The sequence below is a fragment of the Haliotis asinina genome, chromosome 4 (assembly GCF_037392515.1).
Source record: "Haliotis asinina isolate JCU_RB_2024 chromosome 4, JCU_Hal_asi_v2, whole genome shotgun sequence".
In the NCBI taxonomy this organism is placed as follows: domain Eukaryota; kingdom Metazoa; phylum Mollusca; class Gastropoda; order Lepetellida; family Haliotidae; genus Haliotis; species Haliotis asinina.
Genome location: NC_090283.1, coordinates 62,519,446 through 62,530,044, shown reverse-complemented (window position 1 = coordinate 62,530,044; position 10,599 = coordinate 62,519,446). Strand labels below are relative to the sequence as shown.

Genomic DNA, 10,599 nt, shown 5'->3' with positions numbered 1-10,599 from the left:
AAATTAATTCTTACCGAAATTAATTTAGGATGCTAAATTTAGAGTTCTGCACGTAAAATAACGTCAACTTTTGAATTTATGTAATCCGAATGGCCATGTTGTAAATGACAGCTTAAAGTGAATGAGCTGAAGTGCCTCGTCCCATAGACAATGTCAGTCACATCGTGGCTGCAACAAGTGGGGGTAATAATACGGTTCATGATAATTAAAGTCAATTATAAAAATATCTGTCGAAAAAGCGCAGTAAAACTACTAGAATATCACGAAAGCAGGAGCTGTAACTGTGGAGCAAGCTGTGTCACGGGTGACGTTCCCCGGGACTAGTCAGTTGGTAGTATTTGACTATGGAGCAAGCCGTGTCACTGTAGACGTTACCTGAGTCTACTGAGTTGATAGTACTTCATCTTGACGAGTGCAGATGTTCAACGTAATGGTTGTCACATGCTGCGCTTCATCTGTAAAGACGTCAACGGCGCAGCGACGTGTGAGACGTTGGGCAGCGTCGGGTAATTTTACTGATAGTGCTTTGACCGGAACCACATCAACAACATTAGAAGTCTTCTTCCAGAACTTGATTCTGCAACACTGCAGAGAGGGTAATAGTGGTAGCAGTGAGTAATCATGCGCATATTTTACGTCGCTTTGAACAATATTCCAGAAATATCACGACGGGGGTATCAGAAATGGGCTTCACACATTGCAGCCATTAGGGGAATCAAACTCGGACCTTCGCTTTAAACTAGGCTGCCCCATTGGTCCAGTAGCAGTGGTAGTTGTAGTAGTAGTAGCAGCAGTAGTAGTAGTAGCAGCAGCAGCAGCAGTTGTAGAAGTAGTGATAGTAGTAGTGAGGGAGTGAGGGAGTTTAGTTTTACGCCGCTTTTAGCAATATTCCAGCAATATCACGGCGGGGGACAGCAGACAGTGAGCTTCACATGTGGGGAATCGAACCGGGGTCTTCGGTGTGACGAACGCACGCCTTAACCACTAGGCTACCCCACCGCTCGTAGTAGTAGTAGTAGTAGTAGTAGTAGTAGTAGTAGTAGTAGTAGTAGTAGTAGTAGTAGTAGGAGTAGTAGTAGTAGTGGATGGTGGTGACGGTGGGGTGGTAGTGGTAGCTGCGGCAGAAATAGCCAGGTCAGACAGGACAGACACAGACATGGGCAGACACAACTACACTGATATTAGCATTGTCGGATATTTAGAAATCCTTGCACTAAATGGAACATTTGTCCAAGAAGAAAAAGGACGTTACTTTCAGTTTTGATGTCGTCAACATCCTGTACACAAAAGGTGACGTTGCGGCGTTGGCGGTGCTGAGGACCCATAAAGCCTCTGCCAGCATCAGTTCGGACGTGTCTAAGGACGCGTATGCCCGCAGCAGCACCACCGTGAAGGGAATCTTGCAAACCATGTACAGTGTAGCGATCCAGATGCAGGAGGACGTCACTCTGAGCAGGGGTTTAAGATGTTGTCGCCGGGCTGCTGACGTCGATGCTATTGAGGATATGTCCACAACCTGGAATAAATCATTTTTCAGAGGGATAAGGAAACTGCAATAGTCATTAGGTGTTTGGTACTCCCTAGACATGTTGCACTCGTCTTAAACATCCAAAACTGTATTCCACGGGAAGATATTGTCTCTGTATTCTTGGAAATATCGTTTAGACAAAAGATTTTGTGCCATGCCCTGACAATGCTTTGACGTCATGAAATTGATGACGTCATAAAGCTAAATACCGTTTAATGATAAATGGAATATCACCCTCGTGTCTTCTGATATCAAATATATTATAAGGGTAACGCTATTTTTCAGGGCATTATCATTTGCAGAAGCCCGAGGTCTTTCATTAACTGCCCGACGAAGGAGGGCAGTTGAAAAGACCGAGGGCTTCTGCAAATGATAATGCCCTGAAAAATAGCGTTACCGTTATTATAGCTAAAATGAATAGAATTTTCAATACAATAAGAATAAAAACAGCGGCATCGGTTTAGAAGCATTTACTGCCAACAACAAAGCGACGAAGGTCACTGACACACATTTTGCAAATATAGAAACGTCATAGAACAACACAGATGACGTCACTATTGAGAGTGACGACATTCGACCTTGACCTTTGCTCATACTACCAGCCGCCATTGTTTTCAGTCACCAACAACGCTAGACTTCAAGTTGATATTTTCATTGCTGTGTGTTGACATTTATGGTACAATTGTTATGGTTGGCACAGGCAGGAAAGTGCATCATGGCACAGGCACATGTGACGAATGTGAGCCAGATATATGGTCAATAATGAACCCAAGTTTATTCGAGCCGTAGGTGATTGAACTTCAACAGCTGAGCTACTTATGACGTCACCTACCAACGGGCATGATAATGGCCCGTCGTTAAGCATTTTGCGGGCGTTATCAAGTTACAGTGGACCGCTCATTTCTGATAACGAGCGGTCGTTTTCATGATAATTCTATCCATTTTAGCTATAACAACATCCATTTGGTTTATAACAGTAAGCGTATCCTTGACAAGCCTGGGATATTTTAACTTTATCAACCTGTGTTAATGTAACTGATCTCAGCAAGCACTTGGTTGAGGTACTCTATGTACGATACAGCTACACAAGCAAGCATCTGCAATGTTTGTTAAACAGTGTAGACATTGTATTTTGTAGCATTTGGCGGTGCGATGACACAACACTTGCAACTGCATTCTCATTTTGGTCTTGCGTAACAAAGTTAGAGACAACACTTGAAGTACAAGGAGGTGGGTATATTACTCCAAGGAGGACGTTTGTCGCATCATAGACCCAGAGTGACCTCAGGACCTGGCCTTCTCTACTGGGCAGAGGGGAATTCTCTCCTGAATCTCCTGTGTGCATCCGACAGCTGCTGAGATTGTGTCTCTGAGACCAGGTCTCTCGGTGTCTCTTCTCAAGGCTCGGAGTCCTGGGTTTATATGTGCTTCATGTGTCCTTGACTGGTCAACAAGGGGTCAGGCATAAGTCATCGTTTCACCCCGGTTATCTTGTGGGTTAGCACCTTGTTTGTTGCCGTGTCTTTGACCTCTGTCTTCACTGCGTTTCTAGAGGGTCTTCTGCCTGTTCTGAGTTTTAGGGCAATACTCAAAACCCTTTCAAGAGCTCTTCTCCGTTCACCCAGAGCTCATTCGGTGGTAAATCACTCGGTGAGTACACAACCTGTCTGTAGTCCTGTCCCTGTCCCTCACCTGTGCTTGACTTGTGCTTGACTTGTGCTTGACTTGTCCCTGACCTGCCCTTGACCTGTCCCTGACAACATGGTCCGCAGGGTCTCACTTTGTTAAACATATTTTTACCTTACAATACTTGCAGATATACTCACCGTTAGAACTTGCAGACATATTCACCTTTTGGACTCGACTGAACGATGCAAAACCTGTAGACACATTCGCCTTTAGAACTCGACTGTATTATACAACAACACTTGCAGACATACTCGCCGTTTGGACTCGACTGAACGATACAACACTTACAGACATATTCGCCTTTAGAACCCGACAGTACCATACAGCACTTACAGACATGTTCGCCTTTAGAACCCGACTGTACCATGCAACACTTGCAGACATGCTCGCCGTTTGGACTCGTCTGAACGATGCAACACTTGTACATATATTCACCATTTGAATCGACTGTACTGTACAACACCTGCATACATACTCTCCGTCTGGACTTGATTGTACGGTACATAACCCCGCTGTAGCAGATGATGATGACGAGGAGAGGGACGATGTACAGTGCCTTCATGACGATGGTATAGACGGCGGTGATGGGATTGAAGAATGTGACTTGACACATTTGAGATCCGTCTTGACTCTCGACCAGTACATGCCAAACAGCGTAGGGGCAGCCCGTAGCCAGTGTCAAGACCCACACACAGACGATGGTACAACGAGTTGTTGCCATGCTGAAGGCCTGTCCGCCCACGTTCCCAAGTGATCGAAAACTGAAAAAGAAATATCATTTAAAACACGTTTATGCGGCGTAATACATGTGAAGATTCGATTTGGAATCGGCCTTCAACAACTGATGTTTCTACGATGATCTGACTCGCTGCCACGCCTGGCTTGGCTGCTCAAAAGCGCTTTGCTTTTCCCCAAGATCACAGGATGTCAATCTCAAGACTTTTCGAATTATCTAACCTTATACAGAATGTACTGGTTTTGTCATAGTTAAATCACAGTTAAAACACATTTGTTCAGGATAGTCTTTTCAAATATCGCCGTGTAATTTGTTGCATTCTATCTGAGCTTTGAGCATGAACTCCCCTTAAACTAGCGCATTACAAATGGGAAAGGTTGAAGATAAAACTCTTGTAGCCACTCGGCTGAGTGATGTTAATCACACTGAGTTAACGAGGTTTCCCCGTCCTTACGAGGTGTCTGTTCACAGCTGGGCGGACAGGAAGACATAGTTATTGTCCAAGTTTACTGCATGTTACTGTACCCGTAACTATTTGTTTGCACGTATTCATGTGGCTTCCATCTGGGCATTTACCAACGGACTCGTGGGTTCTCTTAAGTGTACAGGGTTGTGTACTGTACACTACGGGTTGTGACAACACGGAATGAGTCTGCACACAAAGTTGACTCCAAAGTTTTGCATGGGCACCTCAAACTCGGTGGATTACTAGCCTGGCGTTTTATACAACTCGTTCTGATTCCCGATACTGCACGTTAGTGCAACCCAAGTTGTGAAAGAATGACACATGTACTAAGTCAAGAGCGGTGAATAAGTGAAATTGAGCCAAATTGTGTCCAGATGGAATTCTGGTATGGTAATCTATCAAATCCTGAGAGCAGCGTCAATCAATCAATTAATCAATCAATCACTCAACTAAATCCTCTATGCATGTAGAGCGATTTGTGGGGAGGTGGCAATCTCGTTACTCAAAGTGTGAAGATTTCACTGTATAACAATGTGAATAAGAACACACTTTGTAGGTTTCAGCTTATTGCCCATAGTTACCTAGAGGTATTGTTGTACTAAGATGCAATGCTAGGTTATCCTCCTTGAGTTGATTGTGACCTTCAAAGATCAAACGTTCACGTTCAGCTACTTCCGTTTTGTTGCCTTTGTGCAGCATTAGACAGCTGCTCAGATGCATCACTCAACTGATGCACTAGTTTTCACGCCCTGTTAAGGAGCGTCGGGTGGTCTAGTGGTTAAAGCGTTCGCTTGTCATACCGAAGACCCGGTTGAGTTCCCCACATGGATAGAATGGGTGAAAATTATTTCTGGTCAATCCTGCTGTGATAGTGCTGGCGTAAAACTACTCTCACTCACTCATTGGACAGAGAGCATTTTTTCTGGCATGTTCGATTCCGAACGTCCGGCAAATATCCCTTGACAGATTCGGGAACAATGTTACTATCCTCCTCTAACCTATCAAGTTTTAAAGCTTTCGTTCGCAGACACAGATCATGCGGTCCATATACACCATGCCTTAAGCGTCCTGTGATGGTTGGGGCGGTGGGATGGCATTAAAGCGTTCGCTCGTCACGCTGAAGACCCGTGCTCGAGAGTCCACATGGGTACAATGTAGGAAATCTGTTTCCTTTGTACCCGGCCGTGATGTTGATGGAATGTGGCTGAAGGAGTCGCAAGACAGTGTCATTTTGGTTCCATTTTCGTAGATTATTGTTAAGTTAATCATGATTTTTGTGAAACTCAATCGCGGCCGAATTCAACTTTTTCTGTTTTTCACAGTGAGTAAGTTCTTTGTGTCCGTTCACAATGGTTTCCATGTGATAACCTTTAGTATAAAAATACATATTAGTTCGTATCTAAATATAGACATCCCTCATGATAAAATAGTGTAGGACGCTTTCATTTGGATATCCACAAGAGCAACATGGAGTGTTTATTAAATGCCTGATACATTTATCATCCCAAACTGTGTTCCACAGGAGATATCGCTTGTGTGAGATCAGATGTTGTCTCCTAGGAGATATCGCTTTGACAGTAGATTTTGCCCAATGCCCTGACAATGCTATGACGTCATGAACTTGATGACTGGCAAACTAATGCCAGTGTTGTGTACAGAGATGTAAATGTTCAGTCAAAACTAATGAAGAATGATTTGGGATGATAAATAGAATCACACCCTCGTGTCTACTGATATCAATTATATCAACGCTCGATAAAGGTAAAAATATCCTCGGCAAGACTCGGATATCTGTTACTTTATCAAAACATGTTGATATACTTGATATCAGTAGACACTTGGATGAAATTCTCTATTTATCGGCGTTTTGGTTTAGGAACTTGTAATCGAACTCTCCTAACTGTGACTGAGCTATTGTAACTTGGTGGTATTTATACAACATGTAAGACATGTAAGTGTTCTGTATGGTACTGACTGAGTGAACACATTAATTGTTATTATAATCTCTGTTAGCTAAACTCAATTTGAAATCATATTCCACAGCGTAGTTCATAATTTTACAGCACCCAGTGACTTACTCCCTTATAACAACACCGGCACAACATCATGGAGATTATACTATAACTACAAAATTGTACTTCCTTGGAATACCCCTAGCAGACATCGCCAGGAAGGATTCGCTAAAAAAGCCGACTCAGATAGGTAAACAAAATCTGATATTTTTACTTGTATGAAGAAACGAATCGAAAATGATCGAATCGAGGGTCCAGTATGAAAAATCGAATCGAGCTCTTTGCAGCCCTACTAGTGAAGACATCCCGAGCTAGATTTAGCTGTTGCCTTTTGTTTTTCAACACACAAACATGTCCGCTGTGGCCGACAGAGATCCAGTTTCCGAAGTAGCCGCTCTTATTTACCTATCTATTCCAGTTTCCGGCACAGCGTATCTGAGCCGTTTCCGAATCAGTCGTATTGAACATAAAAGTAGAGACATATCCCTACCCGTGGTTCTAATGGAAGTGTAACAGAAAACCATGGTTGGGCTGTGGATAGACTCCACTTAACTAAATGTGAATTTGCTAAATGTAGTATGTGGGGAGCTAATGATAAACCTGCTATAATTCAGGAACTAAAAGTGAATCTCTAACAAACATGCGGAAAGACGTGAATTTCTAACAAACATGTAATATGGAAAGACGTGAATCTCCATTAAACATGTAATGTGGAAAGACGGGAATCTCTAATGAACATGAACAAAACTAAATATTCACATTTAGAAAGGTTAACCAATCTTAAATATGTTGACTATAAAAGAACTCAGCTTGTGACTGGTCCTGCCCCATTTAGCCAGTCATGAACAGTCAGATGTTAGGTACTGCCCCATATAGCCGGTGATGATCAGTCAGATAGTTAGGTACTGCCCCATATAGCTGGTGATGATCAGTCAGATAGTTAGGTACTGCCCCATATAGCCGGTGATGATCAGTTAGATAGTTAGGTACTGCCCCATATAGCTGGTGATGATCAGTCAGATAGTTAGGTACTGCCCCATATAGCCGGTGATGATCCGTCAGATAGTTAGTTGTTGCCCCATATAGCCGGTGATGATCAGTCAGATAGTTAGGTACTGCCCCATATAGCCAGTCATGAGCAGTCAGATAGTTAGGTACTGCCCCATATAGCCGGTGATGATCAGTTAGATAGTTAGGTACTGCCCCATATAGCCGGTGATGATCAGTCAGATAGTTAGGTACTGCCCCATATAGCCGGTGATGATCCGTCAGATAGTTAGTTGTTGCCCCATATAGCCGGTGATGATCAGTCAGATAGTTAGTTGTTGCCCCATATAGCCAGTCATGAGCAGTCAGTTAATTAAATGCTGCCCTATGCACCCAGCCATGGGCAAACCTGTAGTCAGGTAGTGCCTTATGCTGCCAGTCACAGACAGTCAGATAGTCGAGTGATGACTAATGCAGTCAGTCATAGACAGTCATAAAATCAAGTGATGACTTATGCAGTCAGTCATGAGCAGTCAGATAGTCGAGTGATGAGTTATGCAGACAGTCATAGACAGCCAAATAGTCGAGTGATGACATATGCAGTCAGTCATAGACTGTCAGATAGTCGAGTGATGACTTATGCAGTCAGACACAGACAGTCAGATAGTCAAGTGATGACTTATGCAGTCAGTCATGAGCAGTCAGATAGTCGAGTGATGACTTATGCTGTCAGTCATCAGCAGTCAGATAGTCGAGTGATGAGTTATGCAGTCAGTTATAGACAACCAGATAATCAAGTGATGACTTAAGCAGTCAGTCATGAGCAGTCAGATAGTCAAGTGATGACTTATGCAGTCAGTCATAGACAGTCAGATGGTCAAGTGATGACTTATGCAGTCAGTTATAGACATTCAGATAGTCAAGTGATGACTTATGCTGTCAGTCATGAGCAGTCAGATAGTCGAGTGATGACTTATGGAGACAGTCATAGACCGCCAGATAGTCGAGTGATGACTTATGCTGTCAGTCATGAGCAGTCAGATAGTCGCTTGATGACTAATGCAGTCAGTCATAGACCGCCAGATAGTCGAGTGATTACTTATGCTGTCAGTCATGAGCAGTCAGATAGTCGAGTGATGACTTATGCAGACAGTCATAGACAGCCAGATTGTCAAGTACTGACTTATGCAGTCAGACACAGACAGTCAGATAGTCAAGTGATGACCTATGCAGTCAGTCATGAGCAGTCAGATAGTCGAGTGATGACTTATGCAGTCAGCTATAGACAGTCAGATAGTCGAGTGATGACTTATGCAGTCAGTCATGAGCAGTCAGACAGTTAGGTCCTGCCCCATGCAAACAGTCATTGTGGTCCGTGTAGTCAGTGATCAGCTCAGGCAGATATTCAGATTGTGCCCCATGTATTCAGTGATCAGCTCAGTCAAATAGTCAGGTGTTGCCCCATGTAGTCAGTGATCAGCTCAGGCAGATAGCCACTGTACATGCCATAACAATGGCTATCAATGCTGTAACAAATAACACCACTGTACATGCTATAACAATGGCAGTCACTCACGTACCAAAATGCACCACTGTACATGCCGTAACAATGGCAGTCAATGCCGTGATATTATCATTTTCCTTATCTAATTAAAATTTATTTATCTGTTTATGTCTGGAATTTGTAGTACAAAAATGGATGGTGGTAGAGCTTCTCTAATTCATATTTCGAATCTTTTGCTGCGCAATGCTTTATAGTTCTACGTCAGAAACATATGGATGTTGGCCACTTTTGAGCAAATTTAAAATAGGATTATGATGAATGGAATATCGATAAGCCTGAATAATTCATGTGTTGTATTTTTTATAATACATAATCAACACCATTTAGAGGTAGCACAGGCAAAGAAAATTTGCAATTTTGTTTTTACATGTTTTGCCTACGTGAAACATGCACGAATATGTGTGTAGTCAGTACAACAGACGATTGACGCACATCTTACCTCTCAATACCAATAAAGCCTATGGTGTAAAGCGATATCTTCTCAAAAACAGCCCTTCCTACAACGTACACCTGGCAAATGTGGGCACCAAGGCTCCAGGTGCCATGCCATTTGTACACAGCAAATGGTAGACCTGTCGTCAGAACGAACATTAAATCCGAAAATGCCATAGAGAAGAGACACATCTCAAAGGGCCGCTTGGAAACTATCTTCTTCTTCAACATGACGATTATCTGCGCAACGTTGCTGATGAATGCGATGCCAATGACTACAAAGCCGAACAACGACACTGTCGTGTCGAAAGTGGACACCATGTTGGATCAAATCTTAAGAGAACGTCACGATGATTAACTGACTTTCTCCACTATCATCCGGAGACACCTTTGTCAAGCTGCAGTCTGTTGTAAGTCGTCGAGCATCTCACAACAACTAGCTGCTATTTAATTCAATTTCCAGTTTACAGGGCATCACTTGGTCATCCCACTGTGACAACAACGTCAAAGTCAGAGAAATGTGGATCACGGGAATGTGTGGAAAATGTTCGCTTCCTGTTACAGTGTGTGATTTGTGGGCAACTGTTTTCAAATCGAAATGTTCTCATTCTACCTGCGTTCTCAGTAACTACATGGAATATCCGGGAATAAGGAGGCAGATAGTTTCTGCTGTTTCATCAATGTAATTATAGCGTGTGAGCTTCATCCCTCTCATTCCTGGTCATTTGTGTTTGTCATTGTATACCACGAAAAGTACGAAGCCACAGAGCTTTGCTGGATGAAGTCACATATCACATTTCCCGTTAAGCTGGGCTCATTATGGGCAGGTGTTCCCTAACAGGACCACAATTACAGTATCACTGATTGTAAACGAAGGATACGATGAGCTTAATCTCAACAACCGACACAACGACGGGTCGATTTTTATCCTGTCAAACTGGGAAACATCACAAGTAAACGCAGTCTCAGTTACATAACAGAGTGTGATTAACTGTCTCTAAAGGTAAGGACCTGTCTGAAACCCACCTCTACGATGCTGAGGTCTGCGTTTCCTTAATGTTGTCACTGATCTTGGAACTTTGATACAAGCTTTTGAGTTCCATGTCATTGTGACGTCAATGGTATTTGTTACCTGTAACCTTCACTCGGGCACCTTGGGCCAGAGGGCTTTGATTGTTTCTTTCA

General features: G+C 43.0%; 1 protein-coding gene across 1 annotated transcript; it reads right to left on the bottom strand.

The window, feature by feature from the left end:
* Positions 1–381: 381 nt before the first annotated feature.
* On the bottom strand, positions 382–9,735 carry LOC137281077 (rhodopsin-like). Its single transcript, XM_067812216.1, has 4 exons — positions 9,422–9,735; positions 3,693–3,978; positions 1,253–1,516; positions 382–585 (listed from the first exon to the last, which is right to left on the bottom strand). The coding sequence occupies exons 1-4, from the start codon at positions 9,733–9,735 to the stop codon at positions 382–384; spliced, it is 1,068 nt and encodes a 355-aa protein (XP_067668317.1).
* Positions 9,736–10,599: the final 864 nt, after the last annotated feature.

Coding starts and splice junctions, on each gene's coding strand:
- LOC137281077 (XM_067812216.1), bottom strand. CDS start 9,735: ATGGTGTCCACTTTCGACACGACAGTGTCGTTGTTCGGCTTTGTAGTC. Junction 3,979..9,421: donor GGCTTTATTGGTATTGAGAG/GTAAGATGTGCG, acceptor TTTCTTTTTCAG/TTTTCGATCACTTGGGAACG. Junction 1,517..3,692: donor CAATCAAGTCCAGACGGAGA/GTATGTATGCAG, acceptor GATTTATTCCAG/GTTGTGGACATATCCTCAAT.